At 46.5% G+C, this 19,285-nt stretch overlaps 1 protein-coding gene across 9 annotated transcripts in view; it reads left to right on the forward strand.

Moving 5' to 3' along the window:
- LOC141130929 (von Willebrand factor A domain-containing protein 5A-like) overlaps positions 1-19,285 on the forward strand; it is a 125,697-nt gene that overhangs the window by 28,607 nt on the left and 77,805 nt on the right. For 8 of the 9 annotated variants that reach the window (XM_073618181.1, XM_073618172.1, XM_073618173.1 and 5 more), the window contains exons 4-9: positions 4,225-4,424; positions 5,218-5,437; positions 10,548-10,702; positions 15,539-15,680; positions 17,954-18,020; positions 18,106-18,167. In XM_073618181.1, the coding sequence (XP_073474282.1) occupies positions 4,225-4,424; positions 5,218-5,437; positions 10,548-10,702; positions 15,539-15,680; positions 17,954-18,020; positions 18,106-18,167 (846 nt within the window). The remainder of the gene's footprint in view (positions 1-4,224; positions 4,425-5,217; positions 5,438-10,547; positions 10,703-15,538; positions 15,681-17,953; positions 18,021-18,105; positions 18,168-19,285) is intronic. The other variant, XM_073618180.1, reaches the window with a different exon arrangement.

Raw genomic sequence — 19,285 nt, forward strand, 5'->3', positions numbered from 1 at the left:
AAGCATGGTGAGGGGTGGCCATGGCTTACTCTGGGGGGGTGGGGTCCTTGTAACCAATAGTCTCTCCCTAGGTGGGGAACCACAGGTGATGGATGGGCACTTCCTAGGTTGACCCCAAGCACAGTGGTGGTGAGGGTTAGGGGCACGCACTAATGGGCGTTTGTCTCTCTTTTTTGGCTTTCAGGTTAAAGCCCAGGACAGGACTCAGATGCAGCCTTCTAGGAGAAAGTGTGCCGTATGTGGGTCAAAGTTAGGCTCCAGTTGGGAGAAACCACTTTGCCCTAAATGTGTCAGTAGTCTGGTCAAGGATGATTCTGTGACGGCATGTCATAAGATCCCTGCGTTCGTTAAAGTAGAGGTTCACACAAAAATTGAACCTCGGAACCCCCCCTCCGGTGTCACATTTGGCACCTTTCAGGGGGGAGAGGGGTGCAGATACCTGTCTAAGACAGGTATTTGCACCCACTTCCGGGCATAGACTCCCACGGGAGTCTACGCCACTTCCCGTCCCCCCCGCGCTGTCTGCTGGGACCATTCGGATTACACGGCGCGACTTGCTCATGCACAGTAGGGAATCGGGAAGTGAAGCCGCAAGGCTTAATTTCCTGATTCCCTTACTGAACATGGCGGCGGCAGCATCCGAGGACTGAGGGACGGTTCGGCCTCGGGTGCCGACATCGCTGGACCCTGGAACAGGTAAGTGTCCTTATTTTAAAAGTCAGCAGCTGCAGTATTTGTAGCTGCTGACTTTATAAAAAAAAAATTTTGCGGGACTCCTGCTTTCAGGATGAGATTGCATCCACGTTCCAATCTTTTAAAAGGGATGATGCATAGGATGCAGGGTCCCTCGACGTCCCTATCCAGGAAAGTGAGTATGCCTTCCCTGTCTGAATCTAGTCAGGAAGACGAGGGGGATAGGGAGACGGAACCTAGATCACTCGCCTCCTCTCAGGCAGACTCAGAATCTGACTCTGAGGGAGAGGAGGATTCCTCCACGGGGTCCAGGTACAGGTTGTCACTGGACGATGTGGGGGACTTGCTCAAGGCGATCTACGAAACCTTGGAGATCCGGGAGGAGTCGGTACAACTCTCAAAGCATGACCTCATGTACCAAGAGTCTAGTGCGCAGAAGGCCAGGGTATTCCCCGTACATAAGTCTCTTGTGGAGTTGATCATGCTGGAGTGGGAGCAGCCAGAAAAGAGACTGCTCTTCTCAGGCAGTCTTCAGCATTGGTTTCCTTTCGAGAAGGATGCGGCCCATCCTTGGAATCAAAGGACCCCCCCCAGATGGGGGTGTCCTCCTGCGGCCGTCTAGCACTCCATTCCTCCTTTCACCCAGCCGACTTCTCCTCCCCCATGACATGTGACCTCAGCTCATATAGGAGGCCCGCCCCCTGCCAACACCGGATAAGGATTGGTCAGGGCTCCCACATGAGTTGCCTGCCACTCCAACTCTCGGCCCAACCTCTCCTCCAGAACATTCTTCCTGGAAGCAGGGGAGACGCCTCAGAACCGGAGTACAGGTGATCACACCCACTGCTACTCTGACCACTCCTAGCCCCCAGATCAAAACAGATAGGCCTAGCTTGCAGCATTAGCCTGCCTAAATTTGCCTCCGCTGAACAAAACCCTAGTAATTTAACCCTTACTAGCACCTAGTAGAGTGTGCTACAAACCTTTGCTATGCCTTTCCTCCAGTGAGACTAATGGCTGCAGTTCCCCCGAAGTTTTTGACACAAACTATGGACCTCAATCTGATAGCTCCGTTTTGGCCAAAGAGGCTCGCCATATATCCTCCATTGTCTCTCCAGATGAGGGAGGATCTTGTCACTCAGGGTCCTATCCGGCACCCTCAGGTAGAGACCCTCAGGCTAACAGCGTGGTATCTGAGGAACAGCTGTTAAGGGCTCAGGGGTTCTCACAGAGAGTAATTAAGACCCTTCTAAACTGCCACAAGCCAGTAACCAGGGCCATTTATACCAAAGTATGGAGAAGGTTCAATTCCTGGTTAGCAGAACAGGGGCTGGAACAGCCTGGGATTCCTGCAAGCCAGGATTGTTTCCAGGCAGGAGTAGAGTTAGGCCTTTCTATCAGCATGCTAAAAGTGCAGGCTGCCAACAGCAGGATTGATTTGTTAAAAACTTCTTCAATGCCCTCTCTAGGTCCGGGCCAATGAAGGTTTGGGCCTGCCCCACCTGGGATCTGTCCTTGGTCCTCGGGGCGCTTACAGGAAGTCCCTTCGAACTGGAGAAATCGGAGGTTAAGTGGGTGGTACTCAAGGCAGTATTTTTGATATCAATCACTTCAGCCAGAAGGGTGAGTGAGTTACAGGCACTCTCGATTCGAGAGCCATTTTTGTTAATTTTGGAGGATAGGGTTGTGCTCAAAACAGATTCTAGCTTCCTCCCTAAAGTATCGTCTGCATTTCACAGAACGCAGGACCTTATCTTACCAACATTTTATTCCACCTCAGAAGTAGATGAGGAAGGAACCTTTAGTTTATTGGATAATAGGAGAAGCCTTTTGACTTATCAGTGCTGCGGTGCTGATCAAGCAGCTAAAATCTGATGGGGTAGTTGAACAGATGACTTCTGTTGAACCAAAGTAGCCATACATGGATCGAAATTCGGACAGTCTCTGCTGAACCAGCTGAATTTTGATCCATGTATTGCTAGCTTTACAGTACTTGCAAGATCCATGCTGGGTCTTCCAGGACTCCTCATAGGATCCCTGCTGGGTCTTCCAGGATTCCTCGTAGGATCCCTGCTGGGTCTTCCAGGACTCCTCGCAGGATCCCTGCTGGGTCTTCCAGGATTCCTCGCAGGATCCCTGCTGGGTATTTCAGGACTCCTCACAGAATCAATGCTGAGTCTTCCAGGATTCCTCGCAGTATCCCTGCTGGGTCTTCCAGGATTCCTCGCAGGATCCCTGCTGGATCTTCCAGGATTCCTTGCAGGATCCCTGCTGGGTCTTCCAGAATTTCTCACAGGATCCCTACTGGGTCTTCAAGGATTCCTCGTAGGATCTGTACTGGGATTTCCAGGATTCCTAGGACCTCCACTACCTCCAGGGCTTCCAGAGTTCTCAATAATGACTATGGACATGTTTTCTGACCAGAATGGTGTTCAATCTCCAGCTTGTGAAGTGTCTGGTGCTGTGTCTTATTGCCAGCTCCATGAGCGCTAAAGACCTATAATACTTAACTGCCAATTTCTTGTTAGTTGCTTACCCCGATTCTATTGCCTACTCTCTGCCTTGACCCTGCCTGGACCTGTCTTTTCTCTTGCCTGCCTTGACCCTGCCTGCACCTGACTTTTATCTTGCCTACTCCGACCCTGCCTAGACCTTACTACTCTCTAGCCTGCTGTGTCCCCTGCCAGGACCTTACTACTCTCTAGCCTGCCTCAAAACCTGCCTGGACTTGACTACTCTGTTGCCTGCCACAACCTCTGTCTGAACCTGACTACCTTCTTGTTTGCTACCTGCCAAGAGCTCTGCTTTGACATGACTACTTTCTTGTTTTCTGCTCCGAAAGACCACTACCTGGACCTGACTACTCTCTTGCCTGCCACCTGCCACGATCATGGGTCTGGACCCGACTAGTCTTTTGTTTGCTGTCTGTCATGGCCTCTTCCTGGATCAGACTGCTCTCTTGTTTGCCACCTGCTAAGACCTCTACGTGGACTTGACTACTCTCCTGCCATGATCACAGGCCTAGACCTGACTACTGTCTTGTCTACCACATCGTGAACAGTCTCGGCTCTGTAGCCTTTCTGCCCTGCAACCACTTAGTGGGGCGTTTCTTGGGGAAAAACCAGGGACCAAAGAAATTTGGGGACCAGGAGCTCTGGTGAAAGCCAAGTGGTACTTAGACTTTGCACCTTGGGAGAGCCCACTTCACCAGTCAGGGGGCACCATAACAGAGCATATGACTTTGAACCTGTGGGCCCACCTACACACTGTCACTTTGTCCTTTCTGGTGATTGGCCACACAGGCCTGAGCACTATCCCATGGAGAAGGTCACATGCCCCCACATACCCATAAGACCCACTCCATTAGTGAAGGCTCGAAGTACAAGGAGGTGCCAAGGTCTTGTCTATGATCATTTTCATGGTGGTTTCTGAGACCTATAAATGATTTTCTGTGAGGAACCTTGAGAAAGGATGGTCTGATGTATAACTTACACCCTAATAGTCTAGGCATCTTCTTGTGTGTGTGTCCAGTCCCTTTGCAGGGAATCTTGGTTGACGTCCAGGTAAAAGGCTTTGTGGCGGATGTATCAGTGACTCTCAAGTATAAGAACGAGAACACGGCGGTGGGTGCAGTCTTTGTCTTCCCTGTGAATGAAGATTCCGCCATCTACAGCTTTGAGGCCACAGTGGGGGAGAAGAAGATTATAGCCGACCTCCAAGAGAAGAGGCAGGTAATGAGGAAGCTTTATTTACAAAATTCTTTAGTTTCCTTGTCTTGGGGCCCATTTACAAAATCTCTCAGATTCCTCATTTTGGGGCCCATTCACACTATCTTCTTGCAGTAATGCACAGTAAAACACAGTCCATTGCAGTGTGATTCATTTTGAAAGGTGCCCTAATGCATTTAGTTGGTGTGCAGCTTTATTCAGATGTGAACCAGATGTGAACCATTTTGTATGTTGGAGTGCAGCGCATTAAAAATAAACTTTACATATAGGGTGACCATCTGTATTTATGGAGGAGCAGAAAAATGTGGCTCAACTGCCTACTTTTACTACCCCCTTGCTGCCCGTTTGACCCTAACCTCCATTTTTTTTAGATACATACTTGGTGAAGGTATCACTGTAAATACATGGCAAAGGTTGTTATTAGGTATCCTTTCTATGTCACACAAGCTTCCCGTGCAGCCTTTAAATTTCAACACTAAATCTAGGTATGGTCCACCAATGTCACCATCAGGTAACCCACCCCGAGAAATGCCAGGCAGCTTTCGCCAGGGTGCATGTAGGCAGGAAGCATTAGCAAAGAGGCTGCAGGAGACTGGTAGTACTGAGATAGAAGAAAGTTTAAAAAAAGGTTAAAAGAATTATTTTAAATAAAAAGGTAAAAAAAAAAGAGATAGAGAATCAATTTTAATAAGGATAACAGCTTATCGACTTTATCAACATCATATTGCTGGTGTGTTGGTTGTGTATTTACTTTAGCATGTCATGACAAAGAAGGATTTTTCTGCCCGTCTTTTAGGTTCTCAAAACCTATGATGGGTCCAACAGCCAGGGCCAGGAAGCCTTCCTCCAGATGCAAGAGGAGAGTTTGACAAATATCTTCATCTGCAGCATAGGGGAGCTCCCTCCTGGTCAGGAGGCTGATGTCACCCTGAGATATGTGCAGGAGCTGTCGGTGGAAGAAGACGGAGCTGTGCGTTTTGTGCTGCTGGACGTCCTCAGCCCCTCAATCCCGAAAGGTACAAAACAGCAGGTATAAAAAAAAAAGTACAGTGCTGTGAAAAAATATTTGCATTTCCTGATTTTTAAAAAAATTTTTTTTTTTTTTTGCATATTTGTCACACTTGCATGCTTCAGATCAGCAAGCAAATGTTAACATTACACAAAGATAACCAGAGTAAATACAAAATGCATTTTAAAAATGATTTAATTTATTAAGAGAAAAAAGCTGTCCAAACCTGCCTGGCCCTATGTGAAAACGGGGGCGTGGCTTGGACATGGCTGGAGAGAGACGTGCTTTGCCTGAGCTCCTGACTATTTCAGCTAGATTCAACACAGTATGTACTCCTCAAAGAAGAGGACAGCAAAGAGGAATAATAAACCCACAAAATCCTCGCCTCCGGCCCCACCATCGAGTGAAATCAGGCGACTATTCCAACTTTCACAACTGAACTTAAAATGGCGGACACACGTGCAAGCATGGTGGGGACCCAGACGTCCGATAACTCACCCAATCCAGGTGTGGAGCCTGCGATTCCAGACTCGTTCCTGAATACCCCATCAGACTTCCACCCTGTTCCTGGGGGCCCATCGCAGTCATCATCCCTCCTGTACCGAGCAGACACTGAACTTCGCTCTCTGGTCCAGTCACTCACCACTAAGGCAGACATCGTGGCCTTGATTGGCACAGTGACCCACAGAAAAGAGCTCACAGAGGTGAAAACAGAGCTGAAAGGCCTCTCAACTAGACTGACGAAAGGTGAAACATCTCTATCTGCCCTAGACCACCGGGTGTCGGCATTGGAGGAGTTCCAGGAGACACACGTGGAAGCCTTGATAGACCAGCAGCTACACCAAGAGGACATAGAAGACCAGAGCCGAAGGAACAATCTTCGGCTCTGGGGCCTACCGGAGGCCATGGGGGCTGAGGATCTGGCCGACACGGCACTCGCCATCTTCAGCAGCATCGAGGTGGTGGAACTCCCAGACCGGGTAACACTTGACTGCATACACAGAGCGTTAGGCCCCAGAGCATCGGATCCAGCAAGGCCCCGAGATGTGATTTGCAGGTCACCATAAAGAGCATATCATCCGGGAAGGCCTGGGAGGCGGGAGAACTGGAGTTTGATGGAGTTGCCATCAAAATACTCCCAGATCTCTCCCGTGCCATATTACACCGACGAGCAATACTCAAACCGCTACTAGACCTTGCCAGACGCCGAGATGCCACATACCGATGGGGATAACTGCTATCTGTGACCTTTCGGAAGGACCAGAGATCATTTACCCTGCACCGGCATTGCTTCCAGCCCTCTTTGAATTTCTTGATGCGTAACCGATTGATGTCGTCAATTGGTTAACCCTCCTTTCTCGTTTCCCCAACCGCCAGTACCAACCGACACAGAGAAGAGGGGACTTCTTTCCGCCCAGGCAACAGAGAAACTGCCGTCGCCCTAGAGTACCATCTCCGGAGGCGGCTCGAGAGTTGTGACACCCCATCTCCGTGAATACTTTCCCCTTGGCGCCATTGTAATTTTGCCTGACCCCGTCACCTCCCTGGACCCTTCACCCGACCTGCCTAGATCACAGCCCAGACCTGTTGGTTGATCCTTGGCAAGAGCTGCTGGAACACTCCCCACATTCATCGAGAGGTGCCCCCTCTCCCATGTAGCTCCACGCCACGCAATGGGGAACTGAGCGGCCACATTAGCCTGTACATTGAAGTGAGATACCCAGCCGTACACCTCCACTCCCCACACAACAGCCCCCAATGATCCCCCTTTGCCCGCCACACGGCCTGGAAGTGCCTAGGTTGTCGGTCTCCCGAGGCGGCAGCATCCTTACTCCCTCCAGAACTTTCACAGGAGAACTCCCGGGGGTAATCAGAATCGCTCGGAATGAGAGTGCGCATCCACACTGGCACCTTTTAGCCCCACTGCGCATAGACTATAGGCACCAGCATAGGCATGTGAACCGGGGAGAGCTTTGACCGCCCCAGGACCCTCACATACGGAGAGGGATGTGGAGAGTAGCGGAGAACAGAATGTGTGGAACTTGGCCTAGATTGGATGTCGCCCGAGTGGTATGGGGGAGAAGGATTCCCCCCCCCCCAGCGGCCATCAAATGAAGCCTCACCAGCAGCCATCAAATGCAGCTTTACCAGCGGCCATCAAATGCAGTCTCACCAGCGGCCATCAAATGCAGCCTACCAGCGCCCATCAACGAATGTTTGCTTGCTTCCACTCATTCGGGAGTCGGGACACAGACACAGTTCTCTGTCACCACTGCGCCTCTGACACTATGTGCAAATCGAGCGGCGGCTGCCTGCTAATGCTGAGACTTAGTTGCTTGCTGCAGAGAGAAGAGAGTGGCTGGGCGCCCTAGGCAGCAGGGCCCCCTAGGCAGCTGCCTAGTTTGCCTAGTGGTAGCACTGGCCCTGACTTCCGGGTATCGCGGCTCCGGCGCTGTGATTGGCTGGAGCCGCGATGACGTCACTGTCACCGGTAACGGCACATACGTTTATATCTTGGGTAGCTACAGGTAAGCCTTATTATAGGCTTACCTATAGCAAAAAGTGGCCTGTAAGGGTCTGCAACCACTTTAAAAAAAATGTAAGAAAAAAAAATCTTAATAAAATTCTAAAAAGTCAAAACTTTTTTTAAAAAAAGGACTCGTACACATGTGCTTTGCACTTGCCACTGCCTAGCTACTGCCTCTGTTGTTCTGTGTTTGAGCTTTCTCAAATGTAATAGGCTGTGCACACCTATGACTGTTGGTATGATGTTCCTTTTACTAAATGATGTGTTCATTTTACACCAGATGTAATGGGACACGCATCTTCCAAAAAGTTCAACTTTTGTCTCATCAGTTTACAGAATATTTTCCCAAAAGTCTTGGGGATAATCAAAATGTTTTTTGCCAAATGTGAGACGAGCCCATGTGTTCTTTTTGGTCAGCAGTGGCTTTGGCCTTGGAACTCTCCCATGGAGGCCATTTTTGCCCAGTCTCTTTCTTATTATTGAATTATGAACACTGATCTTAACTGAGGCAAGAGAGGCCGGACCTCTTGGATGAGTCGTCGTTGTGCTCTTGGAGTATTTTTGGATGGCCGACCACTCTTGAGAAGGTTCACCACTGTTCCAAGTATTCTCCATTTGTGGATAATGGCTCTCACCGTGGTTTACTGAAGTCCCAAAACCTTAGGAGTGGCTTTGTAACCCCTTCCCAGACTGATACATGTCAATGACTTTGTTTCTCATCTGTTCTTGAATTGCTTTAGATCGCGGCATGATGTGTGGCATTTTTAGATCTTTTAGCTTGCTTCACTTTGTCAGACAGCTACTATTTAAGTGATTTCCTGATTCAACAGGTCTGGCAGCTTTCAACTCATGGTGGTTCAACACAGTTCATTCATGATTTAGCAAGGGGGGGGGGGTTACTTTTTTTCACATGGGGCCAGGAAGTTTTGGACGACTTTTTTCCCTTAATAAATTAAATCATCATTTTAAGAACCGCACTTTGGATTTGCTCGGGTTATTTTTGTGTAATATTAACATTTGTTTGGTGATCTGAATCATTTAAGTATGACAAAAAAATCAGGCAGGGGCAAATACTAAAAAATCAGGAAGGGGAAAATACTTTTTCACATCATTGTATGTTATGAAAAGAATTTAAAAAAATCTATTTTTAGCTAACCTGTGCCCATACAGTGTTATTCAATACAAATGGGTTTAATGTTAACTTGTGGAAAATCTATGGACATTTAAGTATTTATAAAGGGCTTGACAAGCAGTACATGAGATTTCAATGACCTCTGTAGCTGCAGCCACTGTGGAGCAATTTATCCTCTAAGTTCACTGCAGAAGTCATTGTTGTAGCAGCTCAGTTCCTCTTGTTCCCTCCTCCCTTGTATAACAGCAGTGCAGTTCCCTCTGCTTCCCATCCCAGTAGTGATTCATCAGCTCAGCTCCCCCTCCCAGTAGTGATTGATTAGCTCAGCTCTCCCTGCTCCCCCTCCCAGTAGTGATTCATCAGCTCTGCTCACCTTACTCCTCCTCCCAGTAGTGATTCCTCAGCTCTCCCTGCTCCCCTTTCCCACGAATAGGGCAGCCCATTGAAATTAATGGTGGTGTGAAGGAAGGCTAACCCAGCAGCTCAGTTCCCCCTGCTCCCAGCAGTGACTCAAGTGAGAGGCTGCAGCAGAGTCTTATCTAGGTCAAATGGCCAAGAAATGCACAAGCAGCAACATTTAGACAATTCGTGCCATCTAGTGGCAGCCGCTCATAAGGGGCCGCCCCCCCTAATCTCCATGCGCCTGGCCCCTAATCTCCGTGCAGGACACCAGACGCATTGATTTCTATGGGGTTTGTTTTTTTGTTTTTTTTAAGAAGCACATGATCAGAGCTAGAGGGTCTAATTGGCTTCAAAATGGGTAGGCTCGGGGCACAGAACCCACCCACTTGTGTGAGATTAGTGAATTAATATTCGCTATTGTCTTCCTGCTTCTCCTCCCGGCTAATAGGGTCTTAAGACCTACTTCCAGATTGGCCGGGAGGAGAAGCAGGAAGACAATAGTGAATATTAATTCACTAATGCCACATGGCCAATCAGGAAGCGGGTCTTAAGACCCTATTGGCCGAGAGGAGTAGCGACCCATTTGGCAGGTAGGAAAAGCAGTGGGAAAGCCGCCTGGGAAGCCACCAAGATGGAGAAGCAGCGAGGAAGCCGCCCGGGAATCCGCCAAGGAGCAGAAGCAGTGGGGCCTGGACCCGCGACCTGGATGGGGTAAATAAACCGGGACGATCAACCTAACGGCGTGAGGGGTGGGGTGGCTGGGAGGTTTGTTTGCCACCCCCCCCCCCCAAAAAAAAGAATTGAGCACCAGCCACCACTGGTGCCATCTCTCAGCTGGCATCTCATTCGGTTTAGTACAGCTGAGCCTAGGTAAAGATGGTGCCATCCTTCTGGAGAGAAAAGCAGATAAAGGCAGATTCCTGTGATAAATATCTGGAATTGTGGGCATGCAATTTTACAAAGTCATGTATCTGATGCTAGGTCCACTCTAAGGCCGTATACATATGAGCAGCGTTCTTATCGCCTTTAAAGCAACCTCTTTCCACTGTATTCCAGGCCACACTGGGAGTATAACCGACACATGTCCACAGATTTCCCATACACTGAGTCTGAACGCTTACTTCAAGTCTGCGTACGGCATCACCAAGATCGAGTCCAACTGTGATATCACCCCTCTGGAGTACACGGATAACGACAGAACCGGCGCCAAGGTGAGTGGGGCTCACGCTCATTTCTTATACTGACCAGATAACTACAAATATTCCATCCTTTTTGACTTTTGGTCACTATTATTTTATATATATATATATACTGTATTATACTATACAGTGCATCCAGAAAGTAATCACAGCGCTTCACTTTTTCCACATTTTATTATGTTATAGCCTTATTCCAAAATAGATTAAATTCATTATTTTCCTCAAAATTCTACAAACGTTACCCCATAATGATAATGTGAAAGACGTTTGTTTGTTTGAAATATTTGCAAATTTATTAAAAATAAAAAACGAAAAAAATCCCATGTACATAAGTATCACAGCCTTTGCCATGACACTCAAAATTGAGCTCAGGTGCATTCTGTTTCTGCTGATCATTCTCGAGATGTGTCTACAACTTGATTGTTCAGTTGGTTGGACATGATTTGGAAAGGCACACACCTGTCTATATAAGGTCCCACACTTAACAGTGCATATCAGAGCACAAACCAAGCCATGAAGTCCAAGAAATTGTCTGTAGACCTCCGAGACAGGATTGAATGGAGGCACAGATTTGGGGAAGGGTACAGAAAACATTTCTGCAGCAATGAGCACAGTGGCCTCCATCACCTGTCAATGGAAGAAGTTTGGAACCACCAGGACTCTTCCTAGAGCGGGCGTGGGAGATGGACCTTGGTCAGGGAGGTGACCAACAACCCAATGGTCACTCTGACAGAGCTCCAGGGTTTCTCTGTGGAGAGAGGAGAACCTTCCAGAAGAACAACCATCTCTGCAGCACTCCACCAATCAGGCCTCTATGGTAGAGTGGCCAGAGGGAAAGCACTCCTCAATAAAAGGCACATGACAGCCCATCTGGAGTTTGTCAAAAGGCACCCGAAGGACTCTCAGACGATGAGAAACAAAATTCTCTGGTCTGATGAAACAAAGATTGAACTCTTTGGCCTGAATGGCAAGTTTCATGCCTGGAGGAGACCAGGCACCGCTCCACTCATCACCTGGCCAATACCATCCCCATAGTGAAGCATGGTGGTGGCAGCATCATGATGTGGGGATGTTTTTCTGCGGTAGGAACTGAGAGACCAGTCAGGATCGAGGGAAAGATGAATGCAGCAATGTACAGAGACATCCTTGATGGAAACCGGCTCCAGAGCGCTCTGGACCTCAGACTGGGGTGAAGGTTCATTTTCCAACAGGATAATAACCTTAAGCACACAGCCAAGATAACAAAGTGGCTACAGGACAACTCTGTGAATGTCCTTGAGTGGCACAGCCAGAGCCCAGACTTGAACCCGATTAAACATCTCTGGAGAGATCTGAAATCGGCTGTGCACTGATGCTCCCCGTCCAACCTGATGGAGCTTAGGAGGTCCTACAAAGAAGAATGGGAGAAACTGCCCAAAAATAGGTGTGCCAGGCTTGTAGCATCATACTCAAAAAGACTTGAGGACTGTAATTGGTGCCAAAGGGGCTTCAACAAAGTATTGAGTAAAGTCTGTGAATACTTATGTACATGGGATTTTGTTTGTTTTTTTATTTTTAATAAATTTGCAAAGATTTCAAACAAACTTCTTTCACGTTGTCATTATGGGGTATTGTTTGTAGAATTTTGAGGAAAATAATTAATTTAGTCCATTTTGGAATAAGGCTGTAACATAGCAAAATGTGGAAAAAGTGAAGTGCTGTGAACACTTTCCGGATGCACTGTATTCTATATAATGCCAGCCTGGGATTAATCATTAGTTTTGGCTTATAAAAACAACGATACACTTAACATATCCTATTATGTATACTTTTTATTACATTTATGGACTGGGGGGGGGGGGGGGGTGACATATAGGACTTTGTGTCAGCAGTCCAAAAAACTGCATGGAAACTACAGAAAGTCAGTTAATTTTGTCACAAGGATTAGTGATTCACTATTGCATTGGTCAATCAATCACTGTCATTTACAACAAATGCACCTGTATGTATTTAACCACTTGCTGACTGCTGCACGCCGATGTACATCCAAACTTTGGCGGCAGATATCGTTGTTATGGCAGCAGCTAGCTGCCATAACCCCGGTATCCCCGTTTTCATGCGGCGGTCGGCTTTCAGATAAAAGTGGTCTCTGCGGTGGATTCCCTGCAAGATCACTTTTATCGGTGGCGGGAGAGGGCCCCCCCCCTCCCCCTGCGATCCTGTGCCCTCCGCCGCTTACCGGAGCCGTTGGTAGCGGCGGAGACGATCGCGTCCGTCTCCCTTCTGTGCCTGGAGACGAGTGAGGCTAAGATGGCGCCCACTCGTCTCCATGACACTGCTGGGTGGAAGCGACGTCAAAACTTCACTTCCGCCCACGCACATTTTTTTCAATGTCATTGCATTTTAGTGTAAATATGAAATCTGAGGTCTTTTTGACTCCAGAGCTCATATTTAAGAGGACCTGCCATGCTTTTTTCTATTACAAGGCATGTTTACATGCCTTGTAATAAGAATAAAAGTGACACAATTTTTTTTTTTTCAAAACAGTGTAAAAATAAATAAAATCATGTAAAATAAATAATAAAAATAACCCCCCCCCCCCCCCCCCCGACGAGCTCACGCGCAGAAGCGAATGCATACGTGAGTAGCGCCCGCATATGAAAACGGTGGTCAAACCACACATGTGAGGTATCGCCGCGACATGTGAGGTATCGCCGCGACCGGTAGAGCGAGAGCAACAATTCTAGCCCTAGACCTCCTCTGTAACTGGTATTTTCTCAACTTATTCTATTTTTTTTTTTTTTTTTTATAAATGAATAACTTTAGACCTTGGGGGAAAGTAGCCTAATAACATTCAATTATGTACATGCAGTTTCACAGTGCGAATAGCTCTGTGAATTTTTTATTAATACGCCCCTAAGTGATGTAATTTTATTTTTAGCAACACAGTTGCAATAATACTTGAATGATGCAGATAATTCTTTGTGTTGTATACAGTATATGTCCTATAACTCTAGGTTCACATGCCGTTGATGTGGTTTTTAGGCGTGCTTTGCGGTGCGTTTTGCATTTTTGAACATGCGTTTTTGATGTGTTTTTCTCTTTAACAACTGTGTATAGCTGGTTGTGAAAGAGCAGGCCAGGGGTCCAGCCGCCGCGTCCTTAAAGTGGAGCTCCACCCAAAAGGGGAAACTCCGCTTGTTTGTCCCCCCCCCTCCCTTGTGACACATTTGGCACCTTTTAGCGGGGAAGGGGAGAGAGGGTACCTGTTTTTGACAGCTACCCGTCCCCAACTTCCAGGAGAGCTCGCTGCACTGACCTCAGCCCCCCTCCTTCTTCCTCAGCCGCCGGGCCAGTTAGAAATCGCAGCACGCTTCGCGCATGCGCAGTAGAGGACTGGCTGTGAAGCCGAAAGGCTTCACTGCCAGTTTCCCTTACCACGAATGGCGGCAGCAGCACCCGAGAGCCGACATCGCGGGATCCCTGGACAGGTAAGTGTCCTAATATTAAAAGTCAGCAGCTACAGTATTGTAGCTGCTGACTTCTAATTTTTTGGTGGGGGGGCGGAACTCCTTCTTAAAGTGGAGTTCCACCCATTTAAAAGACACTTTTTGTAGCGGCTGACTTCTAATAATCAGACACTCACCTGTCCCACGGTCCAGCGATATAGGCGTACGAAGCCCCTCTCCGCGGCGCCAGCATTCTAACTGTGGGCACCCGGCTGTGGCTTTGCAGCGCGCACTGCTCATACACGAGCCACGCTGCGCGCTGTGAATGGCTGGTCAATAGCTGGGCAAACTCCCCCCCCCCCTCCCCCCGGGAATAGGTGATCTAGAAACAGGGTACCTGCTACCCCCCAAAAAAATTGCATGCCAAATGTGGCATGTCAGGGGGTCACCAGCACTTAAAGCAGAAGTTCAATTTTTGGGGGAACTCGGCTTTAACAACTGATGAGTTATCAGCTGTCAGCGGGCTTCCCCACTGACAGCAGAATGTAAAAACAAGCATTGCCGGCAAATAAAAAAAATCGTCAAAGCGGTGTGGGGTCCCCCCCCCCAATCCATACCAGGCCCTTATCTGAGCACGCAGCCCAGTAGGTCAGGAAAGGGGGGGGACGAGCGAGCCCCTCAACATGGGGGGGCTTTGGGGCAGGGGAAGGCTTGCGTTTTTGGTGTAGGTCCATTGAAGTCTATTAAACACAAAAAAAAGTCCCTGACCCTTTCCAAAAACGCACCGGCTGAAAAACGCAAAGATGTGAACGTGTACCATAGGAAACCATGGTGAATGGACTGTAGTGCGTTTCTGCAAACTGCAAATGGCACTAAAAAACACATAAGTGTGAACCTAGGGTTACCTAGATGTAGCAGACCCATATTATTCCCATCTTTATGATGTGATACTATTATTATATTACATATCAATAATAATAGGATTTTTTTTTTTGGTGTCAACGGTCTATTTACTGTAGTAGAAAAGAGCCAGCACCCAGTGAATCCATCAAATGAAAACTTTTTATTGGCTACACATAAATCACATCACAAGTACGCTAACGTGTTTCGGATATAGCGGCCTTCCTCAGGCTGCTATAGCCGAAACCCGTTAGCATACTTGTGATGTGACTTATGTGTAGCCAAGAAAGACTTTTCATTTAACGGATTGACAGAGCGGTGGCTCGTCTCTACTATGGAACTTCTGCTTGGGTGTTGGGACACTTTGCCCTAAGTACCAGTCTTCAGCCACGAGGGACAGAGCGGGCGGTTGAGCTTGGGTATTGTTTCACTCTTTGGTCTGTTTTCTGTACTGACAACACAGAGCGACATTGGAGATTACTTTGAGCCAGAATGTGTACTAATCGTGTTCTTGCCTCAGGTGTCACTGGTGGAGGGATATAAGTTCGATCGAGAAGTAAAATTATTGGCTTATTACACCAACATGGACAAGCTCAGCGTGATGGTGGAGGCGGGGCTTGGATCCACAGACAACGCCCAGGATTTAAAAGTGCCACCAACAGGTGACACCATAAGCACACGTGACCTCTACAGCTAACATTTTGTAGCAGAGCATAAAGGCTCGTGAACATGGGGGGGGGGTCTCCCTGGCAGGCCAGGGTCCTGCTGAACTATAGCAAGCAATAAAGGGTCCTCCATAGATAACATCACATTCAGACAGGGAGGAGGGGGTTGCGTTAGTGATGTCATAAAAGTCATAATGATCATTACTGGATAGATCCCATGTTGAACTTAGAGTGAGCTGGGATCTGGGCACAGCAGAACAAGTAGGCAGAGAATGGACACAGTACAGTAAACCCTTTCTACGGCATGCATTAAGAGTGGAGGAGGGGTGCAGTTCTAAATCCTTGCCCTGGGTGCTAGATGAGCTTGTCCCGGTAATGGCAATACCTGTAGTGCAGCCCAGATTTGACTGATTAAAAGGAAAACTGAACTCGAGTTTAAATATAAAAATTCTATTCAAGTATGTGTTCTTAAAACTAACTATGCTTAAAAAATTTATTTCGGAAAATTTTTAGTTAATCGGAAATTCGGATGTATCCGAATTTGCAAATTACAATAGTAATGAATTTAAACGAATCCAAAATAACAAAAACATTTTTGGACAAAATTCCAATTGTTTTCGAATCAAATTTCAATCATTTTCTAATCGAATTCGAATACTTTTAACATCAAATTTGAATTTCAGAAGAGAATAAAATAGAATAGAAAACAAAGAAATAACATAGAAAAGAATAAAATAGAATAGAAAATAATAGAATAGAGAATAAAAAGATTGAATATAATAGGGTAAAACAGAACAGAATAGAAAATAAAAGAATGGAAAAAATAGAATAGAAAATAAAGGGATAGAATAGAAAATAAAGGCATAGGATAGAAATAGAATAGAGTAAAACAGAATAAAATAGAATAGAAAATAAAGGAATAAAATTAAAAAAGAAAGGAATAGAATGGAATAAAATAGAATATAACTACCGGTATCTTCCGAAATTCGAATTTCAAATAAAATAAATTTGAATTCAAATAGAAAAAAAAAAGAATAGACTAGAATAAAATAGAATATAACCTTCTTACGAAATTTTAATCTTCAAATAGAATAAATTCGAATTCAAATAAAATTGAAAAGAATAGATTAGAATTAAAAAAAAACAGTAGACTAGAATAGAATAAAATAGAAAGAATATAACTATCTTCCAGAATTTTAATTTCTAATAGAACAAATTTGAATTAAAATAGAATAGAAAAGAATAGAATAGAAAAGAGAATAGAAAATAAAAGAATAGAATAGAATAAACAATAGAATAAAACGGAATAGAAAGAATATAGCCATCTACAAAAATTCAAATTTTGAATTGAATAAATTGGATTTCGAATGGATTTCGAAGGGAATTCAAATGGATTTCGAATTAATTCGAATTTTCAGAATTCAGTCGAATGGAACTCCAGATAAACAAAACAAATTCCGAAAACAAATTAAATGAATTAAACTAATTTAACTAAACAAATTTATGTAAATAACAAATCGAAACAAAACAAATTTTTTCATTCTGCACATGTCTATTAGGCAGTATAGGTAGCGGGAGGGGGGGACGGAACATTTTTAAGCATAATTAGCGCTAGGATGGAATTCTACTTTCCTGGCGCCTCTATGGCAGCATGCCAATGATAGATCTCCATCTCGACTCCTCCCTAAGGACTAGTGAATAGCGTAAATTAAGGACGTAGTCCCTCTCCCAACATTTTACTTTTTCCCCTCATACCTCTTGATGAAGTGAAGAAGTAGCAGCTTGTCCTTACTTCTGCCTTTGGCAGCATCCGCTGGGTTAAGCCTCCCCCGTGCGCAGTTCCTGATCTTGGGCCGCTATTAGCGCTAATTAGACTGGGAACCCCTTCTGTGGATCTTTTGGGGTCCTTCCTTGCATTGTTTCCTCACAGGAAAGCAGCCTGCCTAGGTCTGAATGTATGAATGCTGGTGGGTGCACACACGGCTATTACTCTATGGGGGCCATATTTGTTTGGGGAAGCTGGCACCGCAGCTTCCCCTTCTCAAATCTAGTTTGCCAGAAGGGGGGCGGACATGGTAATTAGCCTGCCCACCCTTTTAGGGTTTAAAAATTTGGCTCCAGTTGAGCTCCAGGGCTGCCACTGATAGCCAGCGGTGCCCTGCAGGTCCTTTTCTTTTTCAGCAATCGGTACACGGTATTGCTCGATCATGTGGTACTGTTTTTTACTTTAGATTTCCATTCTCTTACCCTCTTACTCTCTCATCTCGCAGCTGATCCTCCTGAAAATTTCGTCATGAGCCATTCATCACGAAACCAAGATCCTCCTGTGTCCAGTAGGTATGGGACCTTCTGTACATGAGTATTAAAAAAAAAAAAAAGAAAAGAGTGCTCCACTGACGAAAAAAAACGTTGTTTGTTTCAGCCCTGTACCCTCAAAGCGATCCAGGAAGTCTTCAACACACCATGACGACTACAGCCCAGAGCGTAGGTCACATTCATCACGGCATATGTAATCAGGGAGGTCAAGGTCTCAGACATTACCACTCTCCATCGCCTATACATCCTTTTTAGGGGCCAGAAGAAATAAAACCCTCACCACTCCCCAAGAAGGGTAGTAGTCCTTTTGACACCAGAAGAGCCGAGACGCTCCCGGTAGGGGCCCTGCTAAAACATTTTTTTCCAATCTTGGCCGACAGATGCAAGGACTCATGGGTTCTGTCCACAATTCGGGACGGGCACTCTTGGACTTTTTTTCGGCAGCCTCCTCAGACATCCTTCGAGAAAACCGAAACGCCAGCCTCCCCTCAAAAAGCACTGGCCCTAACTCAGTTTATAACACTACAACTCCAAGGAGCAGCAGTACCTGTGCCCTCATCGGAACGATTCACAGGTTTTTATTCCACCATGTTCCTAGTGCAGAAGAAGACGGGTGGTTGGAGGCCACTGACAGACCTAAAGAGGCTCAACAAATGCATCCATCTCGAAAGCTTCACGATGGAGTCACTACAGACAGTTATCCAAGCCATACAACCAGGGGATTGGTTGGTATCAATAGGTCTGCAGGATGCTTACCTGCATGTTCCTATCCTACCCTCCTTCCAAAAATATCTAAGATTTGCGGTGGGTCATGTCCACCTACAATTCCAGGCTCTGCCTTTTGGCCTATGCACCTCTGCTCGGGTATTCACAAAGGTGTTGATCTCTGTCCTAGCCCCCCTGAGAGAGGGGGGACTAAGGATTTACCACTATCTGGACAATATCCTCCTACTGGCAAGCAACCGGAATCGGTTTATGACCCACAGGGACATACTGCTGCAATCACTGTCGGAACTAGGATGGTTGATAAATCACAAGAAAAGCCAGCTGTCACCAACACAGCATATGATTTATCTGGGGGCATTATTCAATACACACCAAGGCACAGTATCATTACCTCAGCCAAAGGTGAGAAGCATCATTCAGAGGATGTTCAGGATTATGAGGAAATCTAACAGCTTCACAATGCCTGAGCCTCATAGGCACGATGTCCTCATGTATACCTCTACTCCCATGGTCTCACTGGCATCTGAGACACTTTCAGACAGGTTTTCTAATGCAGTGGA

Source organism: Aquarana catesbeiana, linkage group LG01 (assembly GCF_042186555.1).
Source record: "Aquarana catesbeiana isolate 2022-GZ linkage group LG01, ASM4218655v1, whole genome shotgun sequence".
NCBI classification, from domain to species: Eukaryota; Metazoa; Chordata; class Amphibia; order Anura; family Ranidae; genus Aquarana; species Aquarana catesbeiana.